The following is a 24440-nucleotide window of genomic DNA, read 5'->3' on the forward strand; positions in this document are numbered from 1 at the left end:
CATAGGTCTTAAAATTTAATAGTGTCAAGCCACCTTGAATAATGTACTTATCAATGTATTGCCCCACCACCCCCCTACTTTGGCAAAGGTGGGGTTTTACTGGGGGAATTGACACAACTATCCTGGCATCCTCACATTGAAACACTCTGCCACAAAACCAATCGCACACTGGGGTTCCTTAAACGTAATATGTACAACCTTCCTAGACATATATCTTTATGAGTGTGGCTATAAATAATAGGTTTTACTAATGCTTCGATTACTGTTACTCCATCTGGGACCCTTACCATCGAATGCAATCAACCAACTTGAAGTGATCCAACACAGAGCTGCATGGTTTGTCACAAACAACCCATGGTAAAGAGACCACCATGATAGTATTACCACAATCCTACACCAGTTAAATTGGCCAACTCTACAAGATCGACAGAAAAATAATTGACTAATCCTTTTATTACAAATTAGCAGTGTTGGGACAGTTACTTTATAAAAGTAACTAGTTACATATTACAACTGAACTATTTAGTTACAGTTACATATTACCCATAAAATAAAGTAACTATAATTATTACATATTATATTACTTTGTGTCCACAGCCTTAAGCTGTCACGTGTCAAACTACCACCTTATCACATGACATGATTACGTTGTTGTACAATGTGCAAATCTTGGTTACAAGTAAGAAGCTGGTGAATAAGCTTCATTCAGTAGGCTTGATTACTTTGTTGTAGCTAGGCGTTACTCAGTGGATTGCTAATGAGATTATTAACTTCCTAACTTGTAGTAATAATAATATGTAATATTAGAGTAATTAGGTAATGCGTTACATTTGTAAGTAAAGTAACTGGAGTTATATTACCTGTTTTATAGCATATTTTGTTATGTTACTTAGTTACCACAAAAGTAATAATTATTATGTAACACATTACCCCCAACACTGCAAATTAGTAAATAATCTACTTATTGTTCACACCACTACTTGTTGTCTCTGAGCTAAATCATCAACTAAAATCTTCTCACTACCAATCAAGAACAAAAAATTATTGCAACTCCTTTCACCCCAATTTGTAGACCAGTATAAAGCCTGCAGCTGTGACATGATAGCCCATTAAAATGCCACATGAAACAAATTGTTTTCTCAGCCTAGCAGTAAACAAAATGACTGAAAACAATATTTTCAAGCTTTCTATTAAAGTTTTGCATTTCCTATGCACATAGTTCTGTAGTATCATGTACAAGGATCATCCTGATGTGTATCGCTTCTTTATCGAAGGTGTATAACAAAAGTTATCGAATGATAAGTTTTAATTGGTTACAGGTGGACATAAAATCATTGGAATATCAGAGTATATACTAAACAAGGTATCTCTACAATACTAATTAGATTTGATCAACATTGCAAATATAATTTCTTGATTTATGCATATACAGAGAGATTTTAATGATTTTGTGTCCACCTGTAACCAATCACCTTTCAATAATTTTTGTTATACACCTTTTGGGATGCTTATCATAGTATCCCATTGCTAGATCTACCAGCATCGGGAGTACCCTCCAACTGGTAAACTGATAATAAAACAGGTTCTAATGTACACCACCCAAATACACAATTCACTTTTATAACAAAATAAAAACACTTCAGGTCACATATACACTAGTTCAGTGTCTACACAGACCATTACAGTAATAAACTATAGTACTTCATGTGCTACTATATTAATAGGGGGTAGGGTATTATATCCATTGTAGGATAGAAAGAAGAAGAAACGACATCCTCCTCTCTTGGTTCAGCAGTTAGGACACCATCAGCTCTTGTCTCCAGGATACTCCTTTCTACAGCTGGTAGTGAAGTACACAATAAGTACACAGAATGTACTATACATTACATATCATTAAAGGGACGGTGTATCGGTATTGTAAGCCATTCAAGTTATGATGGCTTAACAGCATTATGTAGAACAAATAAAGGAGCTTCAATCTTGTACTCTTAGTGCTGTGAAAAGATAGTGAGACACAGCTGTATAAAATTAATGCTACAGCTGTGTATGTGGACCATAGGTGGTAGCATTAAGTTTCACAGGAACATGTACCACAACCAGGTGAATAATACAATTATCAAACTGATCATCTGCCATGTCATCATGCAGTTGGAAAACGTATATTACACAATATCTCACTTAGCAACTATAACACGGCTGAGGCTTTGTGAACTTGCCATAACACTGCATATATAATTACGGTTATTATTATAATGGTTTCACTGGAGTGATGAATGAAGTGAAAGGCTTTGATACCAATGTACTGTCCCTTTAAATACAGTAGCATACAAATAGTAGGGATCTTTACAATAAAGTGCTGTCTCCTAAAATGCAGGCTAATAGCCCCCATTCTATGCCATAATAATGTATGATTTAGTGTTCCAATGAATATCCACTCTGTAGGGAGTATAGCATAGCCCTCTCACCATTGCATTTTTCTGATATAATAATAACAGTTGCTATATATCTTAGTTGCAGCTGTTTCCTTATTTAAAGAGGTTACGAATTTGTAACAGGGTTAGCGGATAGCTGCACTTATACCAGTTGACTTCACTACAGTAAATATCCTGTGGTGTCATGAAATCAATATGCCCTAATAAAGCAGTCACCCTAATAGAACAGACAGCAGTGTTGACTATGAGACTTACACTACTGCAGTTGAACTGGAGGCCATTACGATCATGGGTGAGTCATCAAGTACTGTTGTCTATAGGCCAAAGCCAGTATACATGTATTTTTCATTAACTGCTCCTTTTATCTCATTGTTAAGGAAACATACGTAACTCAAAGCACTACATAGCATACTCATTCTTTACACCACAAACAATGCACAGGAGTGACTAGCTTATCTGTCATGTTTCTTACAAAATTCGATGAGACAAAGCATAATCCACTTTTGAAAGGGATGCACCCTTCCCTTGGTAGCCTATAAGGCCCACTTTGTAGTTTTCAGTAGTTACAATGTCCATCAGGGAAAGTGTTAACAACATGTCCTGGCATAAAGTTACCTAATGCTTACAAACATTGTTCATAAAGCATTCAATTTTCACACACTTAGCATAGCTCATGAGCACAGATTTACAGACACAAATACACACACAAATGCAATACACACACACACACACACACACACACACACACACACACACACACACACATACACAATCCCAAAACAATTCTAGACTAACCTATGCATCCTCTCAGCAGGACTATCCTCACTCCAGGCTCCATCCTCTTCACTATCACTTTGACAAACTCTCTTGCAAGAAAATCTTGACAGATATATCCCCAGCATATCAACTTGTTCCTTCTTACTGTACCCCATGATACTATCCAGTGTAGCCTTGGGAGCATTAGGCTGACATCAATGTTAGTAGAAATGAACAAGTTCTTTCTGACCAATGAACCAATAGGAGACAAGCAACTAGCTTTGTTAGCAGTAGGATTCCTGGATAATGTACTGGACAGTAGAAGTTGCTGGGGATGGCTGAAACCTTCACTGCCACTGCTAACAATTTGTGCTTGCTGTGACATAATTGGCTGAGGTCTACTACTGGACACTTCTGAGCACAGTATGGATTATCGCTGTTCACAAATGGTCATGGGCAGTTGATATGTAAAGGGGGTGAGATGTTGTATACGGTGTACGATGGCTTGTTCTGCTGTGTAGTCACAGTACGAGATGACGGTGGACAATTGGAGATAAAGTAGGAGCTGTAATAAGCTGGTGTAAAGGGGTGTAAGTGGAGACACCAAAATATTGTGAGGTGAATTTGCTGCATTCCCACAGAAGCAGCCGCTTCAAGAGATAAAGTCACAGTTCAAATAGACAATTGCTGTCCTATAAGTAAATACATGCTCATGTAAACCGTAGAGCAGGCACAGTACTACATCTTTGATATATCATAATACACACACACGCACGCACGCACACACGCACGCACACACAGTTCTATGCTGTTGTTGACGCACACACAGTTCTATGCTGTTGTTGTGGTGTTGTGATCAAAGGGCTGCGTTAACATGTCAGTTTATATGCCACACATATTCAGTGGTAGTAGCTTTTAGTGTTATGTAAACATAATGATTTTGTGTATAGACAACAAACAACAAATACACAAGATAGTGGAGTCATATCAGTGAAGGTTGGTATTGCATCATCAAATTACTCATGTGATTTCAAACCTGACACCTCAGTATAGAATAGTGCTGCACACTATACCAAGTCTTTAGTTAAACCGTGGTATCTGTTTTTAGATACCATACGTAACACCACAATACTATGGAGTGTAAATAACAGTCTTAAAGCTCAACTACTTGTATGAAAAAGTGTACATATGAAAGGATATGGACTGGTGTATAATAATTATTATAAGCCTAACACAATTGTGTCTTCTGTAAAAAGAAGTACTTTTGTATCTGATGTAGTAGTAGTAGTAGTAAAGGTCTAAAATGATATTTAACTAATCCATATCAACAATACCACAATACCAAGTAACAATATCGTACCAAATATCAAAACCACTTACACTGTAGCACTAGTATAGATATAAAATATTAACAAGAGTTAATAATAGTGGAGGGGAGAGTGTCTAACGCTGTATAGGGCTGCATAAAATGAGCGCGTGAGAGCTAAAGGGCTTCACTACGGATAATCTCGTGTTTAGTCGCATTCTCTACACTTGACAACTACAACCAATCGTCACTTTTGTCAGGTCACATCAACGATGCTTACAAAAGAATTTTGCCTAGTTCCTTTACACTAATTCTCTCACTACTCAATTTATAACCTTCCTTTAATCTTCAATTTAGTTTATAAATTGCTCGCCCACTCTTGTCAGATAATATCCTTTTGGTTGCCCACTCTTGTCAGATAATATCCTTTTGGTTGCTTTATATTGAATTTTAATCTTGCGACCGTACTCTTCGTTAATCCCTGCACAAGTTCATGAACACTAGAATCGATATTTGGGAAGTGCTGATAGTGGTATTTCGTTCCAACATGGCAGACCAGGTAACACTGCATCGCGTCTTCAAACGACGGTCGAGGTTAAGCAACGTTTCAACTTCCGGTCATGATGCTAGCTCTGAAACAGCCACGTAACCATAATTGAATGCGTTAACACGTCGTTTGTTAAGATTGCTGAAGCCCTTTAGCTCACACGCGCTCATTTTATACAGCCCTATAGAGCGTTAGACACTCTCCCCTCCACTATTATTAACTCTTGATATTAATAATGCACAAATTAATATCGATAAACTATACTGGGACGAAGCTTTGAATCCTTCGTGGGTTCGAAGATTAAGTAAACTTTGAATCATAAAAGTATCCTTTGAAGCTTCATAATGCACCCAGTCTACGAAAGAATTACAAATAAACATCGTTAGCGGACATGCCCATTTGCAATCGATCGATCACGTCATTCAGTACTGCTGCTACGCATTTTCCAAATACTTACAAACTTATTAAACAGGTTTAGAAAGATAAAACTTAAAAGGATGTGCATAAATACAAGAAAACCTGTAACTTGAAAGCTAACACTGAAGCTTTGAATGTTCGAACATTTTATTAGTGACTATTCGAAGGAAAATTTCAGTATTTGTCCCAGCCCTAAACTACAGCTCCCAGAACACTACTACCAACCACCAAACACTTTCCTATCACATGTAGCAATATGTCATAGAGCTATGATGAACCTCCTCTGCTCCAGGACACAGGTTTGAGGAGTCAAGCGGGTAAACTCCTCACTACTACTATCCAGTACAAATGTACTACACACTTACAAATGTACTAACCAGTTCAGGATCAGACAACACTTGTCACTCAATCCTATCTCTGCTGTTACCATCACTTCATTGGACAACAGACACAGTAACCTGTTGAGGTTGACTCAGTACCTACATGAATAGAATAATGTACTACACAAGTACTATAAGTGTACTGTAACAGTGGAACCTGATGTACATGTACTGTAACAAGTACACAAAAAAATTTGGAATTTTCAACTAGAGTAGGGACAACAGTACATTGATAAAAAGTACTGAAACAAGTGCATAGGGGTAGTGAACAATACTAAAATACAGTTAAATAACAAGACGTGTTATATCCTACTGTGCATTTCCATTATGGCATCTTAAGCACAGTAGGGATATAACACGTCTTATTATTTAACTGTATTTTAGTATTGTTCACTACCCCTATGCACTTGTTTCAGTACTTTTTATCAATGTACTGTCGTCCCTACTCTAGTTGAAAATTCCAAATTTTTTCGTGTACTTGTTTGTTAACTTTTTTTGTAAATAATTTTATTATAGCTGGTGACCCCACGCATACCGCATCTGAAAAGGCACCGCGTGCCCCAGCTATATCAATTTAGTGTGAAAAGTGAAGTTACCATTACGCTTCGTTGTCAGCTATGTTCAACCCGTTACACAGCATTTTAATCAAGAACTTGTTGAAAGCATTTCGGGTCGATCTGAAAGCTTGTTTGGGTTTAGTTTTACCTCACCAATACTGCCTCATCGTTGTAAGGGAAAATTGAGGCTGATTTTTGGGTGATATTATTTTGTGGGCCACGCCTACTCCTTTGTGGTCCCTACTATACAGTTACTATCGTACTGTATGATAAGCCCTACTCTACCTTTTACACATTCGTTACCTATAACTTTGTTAACAATGATGTTACCAAATAAGCTATGCTTTCTTTGTACCTGTCATAGGTTAGCTATACAGTACACGTTGATCATTGTAGTGGGAATATGGTGGAACACAATAAGTAATTGTTGCACATAAGGACAATGCTGCTGGAGCGACTGACAAGGAATTGTGACAAAACATAATATGTAGGGTTTTTATGAGATTATGCACTTAATACATTATTATTCATGCATTGAATTAGAAGTTTTGTATATGCATTTTACACTTAATAGTGTTAACAGCTTTAGATAGTTATTTGACTATTCCAATCATGTATGTATATGGTTTTGCTGACTTGTGTAGACAATAGTAAGCACATACAAGGATATACACATAAAGAAGTGTTAATACTGTAATAGCAAAGAATGTGTTAGTCACAAAGAAATGCATTTAGAAACGCAAGCAGTTAAACCTAGCTGCTAAACAACGAACACACTAATACTAAACAAGATGTCTTACGCATGTATCTTGTTGACGACGTACAATAGGTCCTGTATAAACCAAACGTCAAATCACAAACGTATTCTAAAAGTTTGGTGCGATAACACGTATATTCACAATGATTATGGAAGCCCTATTGATATGGAAGCCCTACTGATGAGCAATGGCCACAATAAAGAAGGATCAAAGGAAAATCAGTAAGCAATAGCGCATACATTGTAGGATATTTAAAATACTAAAAGTTTCATCTCCATGAAATTCGAAGCATTTCCGCCAAAGAAGTAAGGCTGTAACTGTAGCCAATTTTCCACTACACTTGACTGAACGCAGCAGGCAGGCAGGCAGGCAGGCAGGCAGGCAGGCAGGCAGGCAGGCAGGCAGGCAGGCAGGCAGGCAGGCAGGCAGGCAGGCAGGCAGGCAGGCAGTAGAAAATTCGCGAAAATATATATTTTTTAAATTTCGTAGCACCTAATCGAAAATGCTTCTGGTCGTTCTGAAGGCATGTTTGGGCTTGGTTATACCTGACCAATACTGTCAAGTGGCCGTGAAGGGTTGCAAAGATGATTTTGGCTTGATTTATCTTTGTAGACCACGCCCACATCTTCGTCGTCTCTACCATACAGTACTATTGTACTATATGATATGGTCACTATGGGACATGTATACCAATATTGTCCTGATTATCAAGGTGTCCTGATTATCAAAGTGTCCTGATTATCAAGGTGTCCTGATTATCAAGGTGTCCTGATTATCAAGGTGTCCTGATTTTATCAAGGTGTCCTGATTATCAAAGTGTCCTGATTATCAAGGTGTCCTGATTATCAAGGTGTCCTGACTATCAAGGTGTCCTGATTATCAAGGTGTCCTGATTTTGCAAGTTAGTTTATGTACTAAGAGATACTTTGATACCTTAACTATCATCAGTATAGTGGGTATTTACTGTGTCTATTATTTTATCACAAATCTTTAAAGTACGTACATGTATTCCAATACGCACTGTAGTGGTTCCACTTTAAGAAGCCTGACCAACTACTAGCTATAGTCAGTTCATGTTCACCTCAGCCCTGGTGTCTTGTCAGCTGCCAAAACCTTTAGTGAACACCAAGCCAAAAAGTGGTCAAACAAATCCCGAAAAGATCGTTCTATTAAACTTTTGGACTCCCTCCATCTCTCACTTCATTCTGAAATGTGTTGAAAGTAACCTTAATTTCAGTAAAGGATATCAGATCTAATTATCATGGCAAGCCATTAACAGGTTTCAGTGTAGTATGGACACCATGGAGACCAACCAATAGTGTCCTGATTATAAAGGTGTCCTCAAGTGTCCATATTAACAGGTTCTAGTATACACACACACAAACAAATATACACTACACTCACTTGTAGTTCCCCATATCAACTACACACAGCCTCAGATTATTATATCATCTACAATGTACCACCTGAGGGTAACAACAACATGATTAATGATGCATTGTACAACACAACTAAAACTATTTTATAACTGAAAGATGAATTCAAATTTAGAATACCAAGTTATAGTTACAACACCACCACACATGTGTATGGAATATACACACAACACAAGGGGACATGTTGAGAGGCTAATACAACATGAGGTAAAGCCAAGTGTTGTATTATCCTTGAGACACTTCTTAGTGTTCTATTATTCACACACACAAGTATAAGTCATGATTTAAGTGTTATATTGTACTTCCTGGTCATCTTACTTGGATATTATGTCAAGTACCCAAATCACTTCAATTTTCAGTGACCAGACTATCAGTAAGAGTTCATAGAATAGTCACAGAACAAACTGGTAGTCATAGTAACAGTAATACAATAGAGTATATTATCACTAGTCAGTAGTGGTCATGTTTGACATGTAGTGCATCTATAACACAAAGTTTCTACTGAACATGTATAGTATTACCAACCTTCAGATGTGACAAAACTTTGACATTTTGCTTTAGTGTTTTTTCATGAATTTCCTACAGTATTTTTATTCATGTTGTTGTACTGTTCATATTACATTTTCCCCTTTAATACAGTCTTACTTGTATATGTAACAATAACAATCCCACTCAGACCTCAACCCAGACAGCACAAATGATTTACGACATTTGTTCTACGAGTTTGTTTGTTCTATGACTCATACAGGTGGTGTAGTTGAGTTTGGTAGGGCATAATCTCCTATAGCTAGCTACAGAATTACAGAAACAGGTGTAACTAACCAATGGACTGGACTATTAGACTGACATTTTTTGTTTTGTTTTTACACATGCTAAGGTTGGATTTATTGAGTGTCGCTAGCTAAGGGCCTTCAGTAGACCTTCAGCCTACTGAGCTGAGCAGTGGAATAAGTGAAACTATCTTCTAACAATTTCACTACTTATTACTATGTTCTACAGCACTTATACACTCCTTACTATTGTGCTGTATGGAATGTGATAACAATGGTTATCCAAAACTAAACTTACCAATGATATCCATGAATAAAATACAGTGATGCAGACACAAGCCATCTGTCCTAGGACAATCTATCTTACCTAACTTCCTTCTGACTATTACATAACTGTGGGTTTTCCCTGCCATCATAATAGTTCTTACATGTACAAGCTGGCCTACAGATATGTCACCAGTATATGTGACCAAATTTATTAGAACTGTATCGTACAAGCTTACTGCCATCCCCAATATTTAATTGTAGGTTAAATATTGCTATCACGTTTCCTGCAACAGCATAACAGCAGGAGCTCATCGAATCCAATGGACGAGGGAGCGTGTAACTCCGTACACTATCAATACTACAGGCGAAACTCAAACATGGCGTCCAGTGTTACTGTGTATATAATTGGTTACATCATTATTATGTGCAACAGGGATACACTAAATGGGCTGTTACTCCATTGTCTTGTGTGAAGGTAGCAAATCTGCTTCGATAGAAAGATGGTCAAGTTGAAGTTTGGAATAGTCTAGCAGAGTAATTTTGCATGGCTAGTATCTGTAGAAAGACTGTCCTGCTCAGACTGTGCTACTATCCCTCCGTCATGCCATTAAACTTCATTTGCTTCATCACAGCAGAAATGTGACGAAACTTGAGGATGCACGCACACGCAAACACACACGTATATTTGCATGCAGATGCATGTAATCAAATGCATGTGTGTGCATGTTAGTATTTGGCCCGATTACACACATGCATTTCCAAAGCTGTTGAATGTAAACACTTGCATGTGTGCTATTGCATGCATGCAACTTGTGAGCAGTTTAGCAGTTGAGCGACTGCATGCATGCAGCTTGCAAACGTTGGCTATTTATTTCATATTTGTATTTCTTTTAAATTTGTAATTCACATCTACAAGAAATGCATGCAATACAATACAAAACTACAGGTCATCAGTTACAAGCCACAAGCTGTCTGTTTGACCTCACTGCACACAATTTTTTCACAAAGATGATCTTTAGTTGAGCTTTGTCTAAAAGCAATGTAGAAATTGATACAGGTTCAAATACTCTCGATCCCATTTCTTGTCTGCTTTCAATTGTACATTTCTGTAGTCTTTAAATCAAAGGTTAAAAGTTACACTCCCTCACTTTGTTACAGAAAGCAAAGAAGCCATAATAAACAGTAGCGGTAGTATTTTAGAAATGTTTCTCCACCTGTGACGCACAACTTTCAAGGAGACTCAAGACGCCAACCTCAGCAACTCAAGGCGCCAACCTCAGCAACTCAAGGCGCCAACCTCAGCTGTACTTGTAATGTCATGTACTGCTACAACAAGTTTTCTTGTAGAACATCACATCCCACTAACAAAGACTACTTGTTTTCTTTGTACAGGTTGTCAATAGTAGCAAACAGTTTGGGCGCAAATTTTAAACATTTGTTTGTTTTCATCTGATTGGCTATTTCATACTGTATACTGCATGTAAGCAGAAAGAGAACAGACTGCATGTGTGTAATTTGTGAGCAAACTAACCCCCTCATACAGCTAAACTTATGAAAGCAAACTGCAAGCATGCAGTATGCAAGCAAAAAGAGCACAATGCATTGCTATTATATGAGAACAAAATGCACACGTGCAATATACAAGTAAAAGGATAGCATGAATAATGCTATTGTAAGAACGCAAATTGCATACGTGCAATATGATAGCAAAAGAACTCACTAGGATATTGTTACTGAACTGTATGCATGCAGAGAATATACAAAGTTGTGCTATTGTTTTGCAACCATCTTAAGAGCACTGCACGCGTGTAGTTGCAAACCGCATACAAGTTGCACACAAAATTTTCATAAGAGTATCCATTTTAAAAGTTACTTATTATAGTACATGGCAGCCATGTTTAAATTTTGTTGTTTACGGAGTTACATGCTCAATCGTCCATAGGATTCAATGCACTCTTGGTTACGGCAAGGAGTATTAAGACTTGTAAGTGGGGCAGAGCATAATAAATAGTTATGAAATCAATAGAAGATAGTTTTTGCTTATTGCATTGCTCTATATTCATCATTTAGTAGTGGCTGAAGGTTCCCTGAAGGCCCTTAACTATGTAGCAAGACTCTGTGTGAAAACTAAAATATATCAGTCCAGTACAGTGTTCCATTCCAGTCCAGTATTCCTGTCCAGTAGTTCTGTCCAGTGACTAGTTATACCCAACAGAAACTGTATAGTCTAAAGGACAGTTAAAAGTCACTGGAACATTCTATGGAATGGAATGATAACTAGTTTTTGTATTGTGACTAATAAGATTCATGTAAAATTTCAAACAAAAAATAACCAATCAATGTAATATCTCAACCTCCTTTTCTCATGCACTAAGGTAAACTCCTCACTAATATTATCCAGTACAATGTATGCTACACAATTACAAATATACTAACCAGTTCAGGATCAGACAACATCATCTGATCTTAACTGTCACTTCATTGGACAACAGTGTTGAAGTTGACCACCATATTGTAGTATAACCTATAAAAGACATATAATTGTATTCTATCAACATAAAAGAGATACATCAGTAAACAACACACAATACAAACATGTACTACACTCACTTGTAGTTTGTCCATATCAGTTGTACAATTGTGGGGAATACCCTCACTGTGACATGAACCTTGATGTCTTAATGGACTTAAGGGTGTCAAATAATCTACAACCTGAGGGTACCAACAACAACATGATTATTATTTCATAATAATCTGAAGGTAGAACTGTGGTACTTTCAAATTTAGAACACCAAAGTACTGAAGGAAGCTACAAACAATACACAATATATCCATAGTTGGTCATTAGTGAGGTTCTTAGTTAGTTATGTCTGGGACCTACTTGACATGGTCACTATAATGAGGTGGTCTTATTAGTGAGGCTATGACACACACTCGCACACCCACACACACTCGCATGCACACACACACTCGCACACACACACACTCGCACACACACGCACGCACGCACGCACACTCACACACACACTCGCACTCGCACACCCACACACACGCACACAAACACACATACGTACTCCATCAAGGACCTAACATCCCAACAACCCAACTAACAAGCTCATTATCTACAAAATAATATTCCACACCTTGTGCTAACATACAGCTAAAGCAGCACAAAAGATGTAGCTTTCTTTGGGTAACAAGTACCAGGATTAACACTACTGGAATCCAGACTACTCCACATGATTCCAACAGTGATATTTGCTATACACAGATATTGCCCTAGGGTCAACAAGGGGAACCACATATGTAGTCTTCAAAATGACGAAACCTCACTAAAGACCTAACACAACCAACAAATCCCACACAAGCATGCACGCCCGCATTCACACACACACACCCGCATGCACACACACACACACCCGCATGCACACACACACACACACCCGCATGCACACACACACACCCGCATGCACACACACACACACACCCGCATGCACACACACACACCCGCATGCACACACACACACCCGCATGCACACACACACACACCCGCATGCACACACACACACCTGCATGCACACACACACACACCCTCATGCACACACACACCCGCATGCACACACACACACACACACCCGCATGCACACACACACACCCGCATGCACACACACACACACACCCGCATGCACACACACACACACACTCGCATGCACACACACACACACCCGCATGCACACACACACACCCGCATGCACACACACCCGCATGCACACACACCCGCATGCACACACACACACACACACCCGCATGCACACACACACACACCCACATGCACACACACACCCGCATGCACACACACACACACCCACATGCACACACACACCCGCATGCACACACACACACCCGCATGCACACACACACACCCGCATGCACACCCACACACACCCACACACACACACCACACACACACACACACACACACACACACACACACACACACACACACACACACACACACACACACACACACTTCTGGTAACACTGTTGTGGTATTGTTGTAAACAAAGGACAAGATAAAACATGTCAGTTAATTTATTGCCTGTAACACTACACATGTTGTATCTGATGACATCACATACTGCAAATATGGTAATGTCTATCTGTCAAAACAGGATGCCACAGAGTTCACATCCCACACACATTTAGTGGTGATAGCTTTTAGCACTAGTAAACATAATCTGCCTTTTGTGTACTGAGAGAGAAATACACAAACTAGGACAAATTTAAGTTAATATTGTACCAAACCCTAGCAGCACCAGGACAGAGGTTAGAGGAGTCATGTAGGTGAACTCCTCACTAAGTACAATGTACATTACACACTTACAAATATCCAGTTTAATACCATCTGTTCTTAACCATCACTCCATTGGACAACAGTAACCTGTTGAAGTTGACCACCATATTGTAGTACCTACATGAACAGCCTTAACTAAGTGTCTGGATTATGTAGGTGTCCTCAAGTGTCCACATTAACACATTCCAGTATACATACATACAAATTCCCACATCAGTTGTACTTACTGTGAAGGAATATCTCAAGGGGTCATTACATTATTTTTCACTCCATCATGTCATCTACCCTGAGGGTAACAACAACATGACTATAATGATGTACAACACAGCTAAAACTATTTTATAAGTAACTATTTGACCAATTTATAGCTGTGGCTTGTAAAATAGCCACCACTGGATAGTAGCCACTCCGCTACCTAGAACTATTGTCATAAGAACCACCTTTGGATAAGAGCAGCAGCTTGTATCTGAATATACTAATGCATGCAAGTGTTGATAACACACATTTGAAGTAGCAACTGAGCAAAGGAGTTGTTTTAAACCAGGAAATAGCATTTTTGAGAGAAGTTGAAATGAATGATAGCATTGAAGGATGATTAAACAATCACACAAGCAAATACTGGATCACATGATAAGAAACTGAAATGTGTATATGTGACCCAGTCTGACAAAACCAGTTGTATAACCTTTCCAAGTATGATGACTTATATAACTTCCTACATACAGTATGTCTTTAATACATCTACCATATGTACTTGAAACTTTAGTGCTATACAACACATCAACAAAGTTTACTTACTACACATGTACAACAACCTGTTTATACTATAAGATTGCTCTGGATGAGATCACTTCATTGTGATCCAAATTGATTGTGGGGCAGTGTTTATACTATGAAAGCTGGTTCCGGCTCCAATCACCAAAAAACTTAAAACCACAATCATCATTTTCATCTAAGTATGGCCAGGTTACCATACGCAAGGAAATTTTGACGTCAAAAAAATTTGACAAATTGGTTTAATTCGTCAAATTTAAATTCGTCAAATGTTTATAAGCGCCCTTAAAAGTACAGGTTTTGCCTACAATTTTCGTCAACATTTTATTTGTCAAATCTGCTGAAGTCTGAATTCGTCAAATTTTTTTGACGTCAAAATTTCCTTGCGCACGGTAGTAGACATGATAAAGTCTTAAATTGCTCACAACAACATCTGAATTCTGTGGAGTTATTTGACTGGTCACCTGTTGTTGGAGCTCTTATGTTGTCCTTGAAACTGACTTTCCATATTGTCACCTTTAGTCCGTTTATTAAAGCCAATCAAAACTCCATGATCACAACTGTTTATACTGGTAAGGGGTAGTGAACCATACCTACATCCCTAGCAGGTGTTCAGCATACTTCGGTTATATCAGTAATTCTTGAGCAATAAACTGATTTTGGCTTTACTGGCATATCAAAGTGATATAGCTCTTCTAAAAGGAAACGGCTACTGGATCCGCCATTGGTGGGCGTGACATTGATGGATACACAACGAGTGTCAATACATACCTGGAAACAACAATGTTCCAACAACGTAGTCTCGTGACCAGACCTCGTCTGGGCGCCAGACTAGAACCTCGTCTGGGCGCCAGACTAGACAACATAATGCTCATACATGCACGCTTACAGTTTCCTGGCACAGTTGCAGTATTCTATCCAACACGTCCACCTTCTTCTTGCTGCCTCGAGCGCTGTCTTGCGAGAAATTTCATTTTGGCGAGGTGCATTAGATGGAATTTACCTAAATAGTGCGCACCTGCGTACCGATGACAACAGATTAGGATACAGATCCGACTCAGCGAATCAGTCTTCAAGGTGAAGTGAATTGTCTTAGTGTTATTGCATCGTTTGTTCATCGTTATTTAATACCACAAGTTCTGGTCTATTCGTTTTAGCATAGATATTAGGCACCTATCAATGTATTGCCCCACTACCCCCCCTCGGGCATATATGGGGCTATAGTGGGGATTTGACACAGCCGAATGTCAAATTCCCCATAGTAGGGCATAAGATTGGCAACTTTTCAAGCCATTATTTACCTGGCACAACCATAAAAAGCTGCATAAGGCATGTTTAGCTTGTTCCTCCTTTTTATATCCTGACCGTTCACAAACATGATACAGTTCTAATGATTGTTGTGTTATTATGGCTGCTTGTATACCACAACACTTTGTCTTCACTTCATAACTTTATAATTAATTGTTCTTCTACAGGGGATATAGCTATATGAGTGTAGGATACTCTCCTCAGTATGTATTATTATGAAATGTTGATACTAACCTCTCACCCATCCTGTTGTATCATATTACAACAATAATTCTGGACTAGTACAGGCAATTTTGAAATTGTCTGTCGCTTTGCACAGTGTTAGGTCATCTGCTTTCTGTATGTTATTTTAAACTGTTTTTTATCAGTGTATGAGGTAACTGTGAATATAGTATAAAGAGAAATTTGCAACTTTTTGGTTTTTCTCCAAATTTGTTAAGTTTTACTGTTGTCCCTCACACTACAGGTACATCCCATTGTTACTGAACTTCATGAGTCCATAATGTAGCTACTGGGAGAATAGCTGTGCATACAACAGGTTGGAAGTGTATGTTTGAATGTGAGTGAGTCAATATATATTTGTGTGTAAGTCCATCTGTCTGTATGTGTGTATGTTCACAGGGTTCTGCCTGAGTGGTGGCCTAAAGTAAACATGAATTGATATGCTGTGTGTTATACTAGAGTGTTTTGTGTTATATTAGAGTATACTGGACTAGTGATGAGTAGCAGTTTTTTGAGGTACTGGTCACTTTGAACAGTGTGGGCAGAACCCTTGGGTTTATTTGTATGTCTGTGTCCACTTGTCTGTATGTGTGTATGCTAATCCATCTGTACGTGTGTCTAAGAAAAGTGGTAATTGCAATACTACCATGTATTGGTGCTACGATATATACCAGTGGAAGGGAACTGGCTTAGCCAATATTTTTATAATAAAGCTTGTCTTTGTCAAGTCTTCAATGCAGTCCCTCCCTTCTCAGGTTCAGCATACAGTTATTTCATACTCTAATTAAATTCACATGTTTACTGACCTATTCAGATAAGTCATACCTCTCAGTCTCTAGTATTGTTTAAGAGAAGCTCCACAAGTCTGGTTTGACTTCTGCTGTGGTATAAACAGTGTTGCAATAAGTGGAGTACTGCAGTACCAGAGTTCTGTAGTGTCACATTGTTAACTTGTAACAGCTTGTTGATCTTCCCTACACCCACCTCACCTCCCTTTACCTTTCAGGATGGTTTAGATGACTCCATTTCATTGGTTGGTTTCTGTTTGGGGCAGGTGATGTGACAATTGATTAGTATTATCTTAGGTACATTGAATATCCACTGAATGCTGGCAGGATAATTATCTGCTTGTGTCATGAGTAAATCACTGAAGCAGGTACTATAAGAGCACAGCTCACATATGTGAAGCCAAATGGTTTCACACTGCCTACTAGGTACAGTAGGTCTATCACACCACTCATTACTACTTGTATTTATGGTTTACTGTTAGCACTTGTACAACCACTTACAATCATACAGTCTGTATATTAGGGATCATGGAGGTGCATGTGTCCAAAAAAACCAACTTTACAATACCTTCCTGGTACCTTGGTTAAGTGTGTGCCTTCAGTATGAACCTAAACTTTTATTCAATAAAATTTTCTAATGACTGACTATGCCTTCAGACAAGCATAACTCCATAACAGCTAAGATTACTGGGTTGATTTTTTCACTGTTTGACGTCACTTCAGCCTGATAGGTGCCTTTTGGCATACCACAGTATGCATAATGTATGCATCACAAACTAACCTTTGTCCTCCCTTGTGTCTGCTGATAGCACGTGATTGCACATGATGGCTTCCCATATTTCCATGGTGATGGAGTAATGATGTGCGATATATCAAAAAAATATCGATTTCGCGATAAATTTGTCGATATCATTATCGTATCGATTTTCGATATTGCTTTAGCATATTTCAATATTTATCGAAAGGTAACATTTTGCGATAATTATCGAAATATCGAAGAATATTTCGATAAATCTACAGCATTTAGTGTGTGATTGTGCAATCACGCTAGAAATGAAGGTTGGTTCTGTATTATCTAGCCACTTTAAAAACTTGTCTGCCAGTTTTCTAGGCTTATTATTAGTTTTATGCAATAGTTTGTGTGCAAAATTTCAAGCATATTTATAAATATCGGCCGTCCACGCAATTACACCACCCACACAATTAAAAATTATCAAAAATCGTATCGAAATTTCGATATTTACCCTAATATCGTATTGATATAATATCGAAATAAAAATCCTGATATCGCACACCACTATGATGGAGAGGCACTTCTACTGTTCTTCATTTGTAATGCTGTATAATGGACTGACCACAGGGCCATAGCCAGACTTTTATCTGGGTAGGTTCTTTTAGAAGAAAAGTGGACCTTTTTATATGACATGATTCAGATTATATTATGGTGTGTGCACCCAGCATGCAAAGCATGCTGAAACTAGGGGGGTTTGGGGGCATACCCCCAGGAAATTTTTTGAAAATAAATACTAAAAGGTTGGCATTTCAGTCAATAAAAATAACAATTTTTTTAAGGTAAGCTGAAGACCAGCTGTATGGATGATATCTGGAAAAAGATCTCTACTGCTACTGTAATTATACCATCTGCACATACATGTGTCTAAATATAATATATTGGAATGTCATAGTGAATAAGAATGGGAAAGATTGAGTACTCTCCCATGATCAACAGAGGCAGTGGAGCAGAACAAAGGGTGTCTTAAACAATGAAATTTACATATTGCATGAAGTTGAAGCATGGATGCTATTCGTGCACTCTGCATGAAGGGACTTGTCCACCAAAGTCTTATATTTTAATGAAAGCTCAGCTTTAATCTACATGTAAATTAAGTAGCTTTTAAAAGAAAGTATAATTGTACTGTGACTGTTCCATTAGAGTGATTGTTCTATTAGAGTGGTTGAATGCTCTATTAGAGTATATCGATTTTGCATTGCATTTAATACAAGCACTGAATGAGTTACTCAGAGCACTCAATTCAGCTTCTTATTAATGGTATCTCGTAAACCGTAGCTAATGGACTTTTGCTCCTGAAAATTTGGACTTTTATACTAAAATTGCCGTGGACCTTTTTGGTTAAATTATGGACCTTTTTAGCTAAAATTGTGGGGCTTTTTGCTGAAATTGTGGACCTTTTTTCCAAGAGGGCGGTTCTTCAGAACCCCCCGAACCCCCCCTGGCTACGGGCCTGGACCATAACTGAAAGTGAAGTATAATCACCACTTCACTTTCCAGTCAGTAACTGATCTAGTTGGGTGTGTGTTCAGGCAAATCATTAAGTCTGGTGCCATTCTTTCTTTTGATGTAGTACGTGTGAGATCACCAGTCATAATTACACTATGTTACAAAGAAGTAAATAAATAAGTACGGTACCGCCCAAGCGCAACGTCGCACTCACTTGCACACGCAACTTTACTCCAGATTTTTTTAAATCGCTAATTAAGGGACGTGGTAACTGTTTCGTTCACAAGGCAACGTGGTAGTTGTTTCGTTTACAAGAATTGCCACGCCCCTTAATAAGTGATTTTTAAAATCTTGAGCAAAGTTGCATGTGTGAGCAAGTGCGACTGTACTGGGGAGGTACCATACTTAGAGTATTAAAAATTTAGTAGGATCACAGAAAAAAAGTAAGGAAACAAGGGAGGTCTCCTACACTTGTAGAATAATTCCTGAATCAATTGTGGGTATAAACTTTAGTGGAGATTAAATGTCCACTAATACATATATCTGCAAGTGACCTCCCTTGTTTCCCTATTTTTTTCTTTGATCCCTAATCGAACTTAAATTCCTAATGTTCCTGATACTTTTCGTAGTAAGCAATCCATGCTAGTACAGTAGTTACTGAGTATTGTATTATTGATAGGAACATTTATCACAACACGAGTGGTGGTGATCACAAGTGCATCATGTGATATGCTAAGTTTCAGCGTAACTTCCATATTCTACATATTCATCTCTATACTGTCTACTCTCTGGAGTGGTCTGCCATATATGTACATGTGTGCTAGTGTTGTTGGGTAATCTATATGATGTCATTATTAATATTCTGTATACCTACTTTGTAGTTATGGTGACAATGTCAACTTCACAGAAATTACTGCAGTTCCTTCATGTTCTGGTAAGCTCTGTGTGAACAGTGTTCAATGTAATAACTCTCACATGATGTGTCAACATGACAGGCCAACATGTAACATGATCAGTCATTGATACATTAACAGTTTACATACATAATGTGTTTTAAAGGATAGGTCAAATGTCAGACCATTTTAATTTGGTTGGTCGTTAAGTTTTGGCTAGGAAAATGATGGTATTGTTTGAGCTCTGGAATTTGCACGTACTCACGTAATACGCACGTGCTGTATATATAATCTCTTGATTGCTACAGTTTTTACTAACACTTTGATGTGGTTTATCATAGTCAATGTATACATGACACATGTACAATTAAATATTTGAATTTTTTTTGCCAGTATAAGCCATATTTTATTATTATTTCATACACATGTGTACTGTATTACCATATGTTGTATTAGTCAGACTAGTACCCTCAGCTGTGTCAATGTAATCCAAATCCTGTGTACTGTACTGTATGGCCAGATTTATAAAATTGTGTCAACTGTGTAACCATGAGATAGTGACCCAGTCTGATAAACCATCTTACAAGTAGCCATTACAATTTACACATATCATAACTTGTTACAATTTTCTGTATGTTGTTTACACCTTGAAGAGTACACTACTCAGATACAGAGGAGGGTAGAAGTGGTTTAAGTGCCGTTAAAATGAATTATGCTAAACCATCGGTTTCTGGATGAATTAAAATGTGTGGACAATGTAGCAAAGTGTAGCATCATTGTTTGGTTTAGAATATAAGTACCTTGCTAGCACTAGTATTGCTATATGCGCGAAATATTGTTCCATCAGTTTTGCCTAGAAAATTAAGCAGTTTTACAAAATAAACCGCACCATTTTAATCCTTACACGAAGCACAACCAAGATATCTAGTGATCATCAGTGATCACCACATTAGCTAGTTTTGTATTGAGACTATTGAGGTTCACGTGATTAAACTATACAATTAAGGTAATATTTTCAAGTAGGCCTGAAGCACTTCCGCCCTCCTCTGGCTCAGATGATAGATGTGGGACATGACAGTGGCCATAGTGTCCTTGTTATTGAGGCTAATAGATATTACATTGTACCTAACTGACTATCTCACAGCTTCCAACTTCTCAACCTCATTTACCATCACATGATTAAGATTTACACAAACTGTTTTACTGTGTGCATGTACGGTACATTATTACTGGCCTATAATACATGTGAATTGCTGTAGGGTATTCCCCTATAGCTTGTTTCTACACTGTTCTAGAAATTTTGTTGACTTCAGGGCTGATGTAAATGTGTTTTTAAAGGTATTTTGGGGAAGTGTGTTATTGAGGCTTCTCTGTTAGTAGTGTAGCCATTTGTAGCATATCTGCTAGCTAGTGTCTTCCATTACATGACAAATGGAGACTGACACATACAGTAAGTAACTCCTCACCCTTAACGTTTACTGTGACTGTATGCTTGGGTCATTGGTAGTGACAATTGTGTACTAGTGCCCTTAGCTTGAAGGTGATGTTTTTGAATTTGTATCAAGTAATGTTGTACAGTTGATACCTCATTGTAAGATGTTAGTTCATGACTGTGTTTGCATAAATTTTTATAGACCCATTCACCACCTGAAATCATGTACATCATTTTAATAAGGACACTTCAGTGTGTGTGGAGTAATGGGTGTGTCCTGTATACATGATTCCACCTCATGAATATTTCTCTCACTAGAAGTTCCTTTTTGCTAGCCATGTGACTGCTTCTTGTTTCTTTATTGCAGGGGAAACCCCCAGCCATATTGGTGGGCGGAGACTCCCTGTACTAATCATGGTGCTGGAGAGGATCAGATTGGTATTGCATCCACTCCTGGAAGCAAGTGTTGATCTCATTGGGATAACACTCCTTACAGCCAGTATAATGGTGGAGAATGAGCCACGCTCATCTTGTCTACCTACACTTTCCATGCCTGGAGCCATACCCAAAAAGAGCTTTAGCCATGATTACAACCCCCCGAGCAGTGGTAAGGAATGATGTGGTCTGTTACACTGTATCCCATGAGGTGTCACAATTACACTATAGTACACTTGAGCTCTATGACACCACAGTAAGTACAAGCATGGCTATGGGATAAAGTGTTAGATGAAAGAATTCCCCCACTCAGTGATGATGAACTAGATGCCTTTTTCTAGGACCATCCTGTAATGTAATGTAATGTAATGGAGTGGTTAATTGATTTCTCAGTAATCAAATGTACTTGCATAAACCACTTGACTTTCCCATGACAAATAGCAACCTAGTATTAGTGTATATTGCAGCTACCCCTACAAGTGAATGTGTTACAATATAATACTCACAATAGCACCTCATCATAATATACGTCAAGTGATTAGCCAATAGAATTTATGTTACACTTGTTTGTCAAGGTCCTGCGACAAAAATATGTTTATCTGAAACCATTTGTTACGATGGCTTTTATTTATGTTTAGCTAAGCAGGCTGTAATTAAAGTGCCTCACAATGGACCCCTCCCCTGATGGGCTTTTCTGCCTTGAGTTGGAAACCATGTAGTCAGCAAATTTTCTAGAATCGCCCCGGCAGTGCATGTCCAGCTAGTATTACCATAGTGATAAATACCCCATAGCATTGCAACAATTTGGATGCTTGGAAATGGTTGCTAGGTAACCGTTGCTAAGGTAACATCACTCTGGGACCATAATCGATCTTTTGCAGTGTTTTTTTTTTTTTTTTTGTTAGTAACAGTTGCTATGGTTGTCAAATTAATTTGTAATAGGATGGTCACATTGTAAACAGGAAGGAAATAGTGTTCCACTTTGCCTTGCACTAATTTACTCCCTCCTGTTTACAATGTTTGCACTATTAATCCCATATACCACAGCCATCCATCCATCCTGTTACATGTATAACTTTTTTTTTCAACATTTAAATTTTCCTATAAAAGTACTGTGTATTTTGGTACATTTCACTTTGAATGTAACATGTGTTGTTTAGATATCACCTCATTCTGATGGGACTACAAAAGCAAGATGTTATGTATTAGGCTAGGTAAGCTATACACTAGTTGTATACAATGGTTGACAGATATACATGTATTTCTGCTTATAGGAGCTCCGCTTAAAGAAGTGCTACTTGAAATTGACAGTGTAAATGTTGTGTATATGTGTTGTGTTTTTATGAACTGTTTACACATCATGTTATGTGTACATTAATTCTATTATCAACGTGATGGTTATATTCCTCACATTATAGTCACAAGTCAGTACATCATGTTAGACATGTACACAATAAGGATCCAAAGTTGGTGTTACTGGGGACCCAGACTTAAGGCTTGTGTTTTGGGGAACTAGTATGGGAACCACAGGATGAAATGTAGACTGATATCACTAATGTCTTTCCTATATGTGTCAACATAAAAAGTGTGTGGCCATTGTAATATGTACCTGTACGTGAAGATGGAATATTGTGTAGACTTCAAATCCACTAAGGCCATTATGTATCTATGGAAACACTGAAGTTAGTTATGCTGGAAGCATATAGTGCTTCCTCTACTTGGTTATCTGGTAGAGATGACTGCTCTATTAGAGTATTTTGTTTAAGATGTGTGTTCTATCAGAGTATTTGAACAGGGCTCTGTATATAAATGAATGGGTATTATCTGAACATGTCTTGGTCCCAAGAGGGTCGGATAATCAAGGGAGCACTGCATACATTGATCAGCATCTTATCACACAAAACAAATTGCTAGTAAAGCTACCTGAATTATTGCATTCTTTATCGTCCCAGGAAATTTTTGAATAATAACTGTGTATGATGAAATAGAGTCTGGGGTTCTTTTTAGAATAAAAAACTAACTGGGATATAAGTTGGCATTGTTAGGCGATTATTTTGTTTAAATGGTAGCTAGAGTATAGAGATTCAATATCTTGAAAATGACCAGGTCTACAAAAACCTGATACAATTGCACTTTTTATAACTCCCCCCACTGTAATACTTGTAACAAAAGATCAATGTACTCTAATAGAACAGTCAACTACCACACAGCCACTTTTAAAACTTTGTCCAAACAAAAATATACAATACTGAGATATACTCTAATAGAGCAGTCAGTCAAATACCACATGTAACACTACAAATAATCCTCCAGTTTAGTATGTAACACCATCCCATAGGTACTGTACATTTAGCCTGCTAGGAATTTTG

The 24440-nt window shown here is 38.0% G+C and overlaps 1 protein-coding gene and 1 long non-coding RNA gene across 8 annotated transcripts; one reads left to right on the top strand and one right to left on the bottom strand.

Moving 5' to 3' along the window:
- Positions 1–1611: 1611 nt before the first annotated feature.
- LOC136252876 (uncharacterized) lies at positions 1612–15774 on the bottom strand. 4 transcript variants are annotated; one of them, XR_010699815.1, is made up of 9 exons: positions 15644–15769; positions 14208–14266; positions 14011–14097; positions 12237–12338; positions 12063–12150; positions 8558–8619; positions 5836–5937; positions 3228–3880; positions 1612–1840 (listed from the first exon to the last, which is right to left on the bottom strand). It is a non-coding gene; the product is annotated as an uncharacterized lncRNA (long non-coding RNA). The 4 variants fall into 4 exon arrangements; XR_010699819.1 differs by lacking the exons at positions 1612–1840; positions 3228–3880; positions 5836–5937; positions 8558–8619 and adding an exon at positions 8933–8956 and having other exon boundaries at positions 15644–15774; XR_010699818.1 differs by lacking the exons at positions 1612–1840; positions 3228–3880; positions 5836–5937; positions 8558–8619 and adding an exon at positions 8986–9380 and having other exon boundaries at positions 15644–15774.
- On the top strand, positions 15576–23495 carry LOC136252863 (uncharacterized). 4 transcript variants are annotated; one of them, XM_066045444.1, is made up of 6 exons: positions 15576–15831; positions 16529–16625; positions 20193–20245; positions 22004–22243; positions 23232–23285; positions 23346–23495. In XM_066045444.1, the coding sequence occupies exons 2-5, from the start codon at positions 16612–16614 to the stop codon at positions 23246–23248; spliced, it is 324 nt and encodes a 107-aa protein (XP_065901516.1). In that variant the 5' UTR covers positions 15576–15831; positions 16529–16611; the 3' UTR covers positions 23249–23285; positions 23346–23495. The 4 variants fall into 4 exon arrangements, 1 of the variants encoding a protein (XP_065901516.1); XR_010699813.1 differs by having other exon boundaries at positions 15583–15831; positions 16529–16600; XR_010699808.1 differs by having other exon boundaries at positions 15587–15831; positions 16529–16621.
- Positions 23496–24440: the final 945 nt, after the last annotated feature.

Source organism: Dysidea avara, chromosome 1 (genome assembly GCF_963678975.1).
Source record: "Dysidea avara chromosome 1, odDysAvar1.4, whole genome shotgun sequence".
Classification (NCBI taxonomy): Eukaryota; Metazoa; Porifera; class Demospongiae; order Dictyoceratida; family Dysideidae; genus Dysidea; species Dysidea avara.

Bases quoted from the DNA above. Each gene is read 5' to 3' on its own strand.
- LOC136252863 (XM_066045444.1), top strand. The intron at 20,246-22,003 runs GTAAGCTCTGTG...TCTTTATTGCAG, and splicing joins TGCAGTTCCTTCATGTTCTG to GGGAAACCCCCAGCCATATT.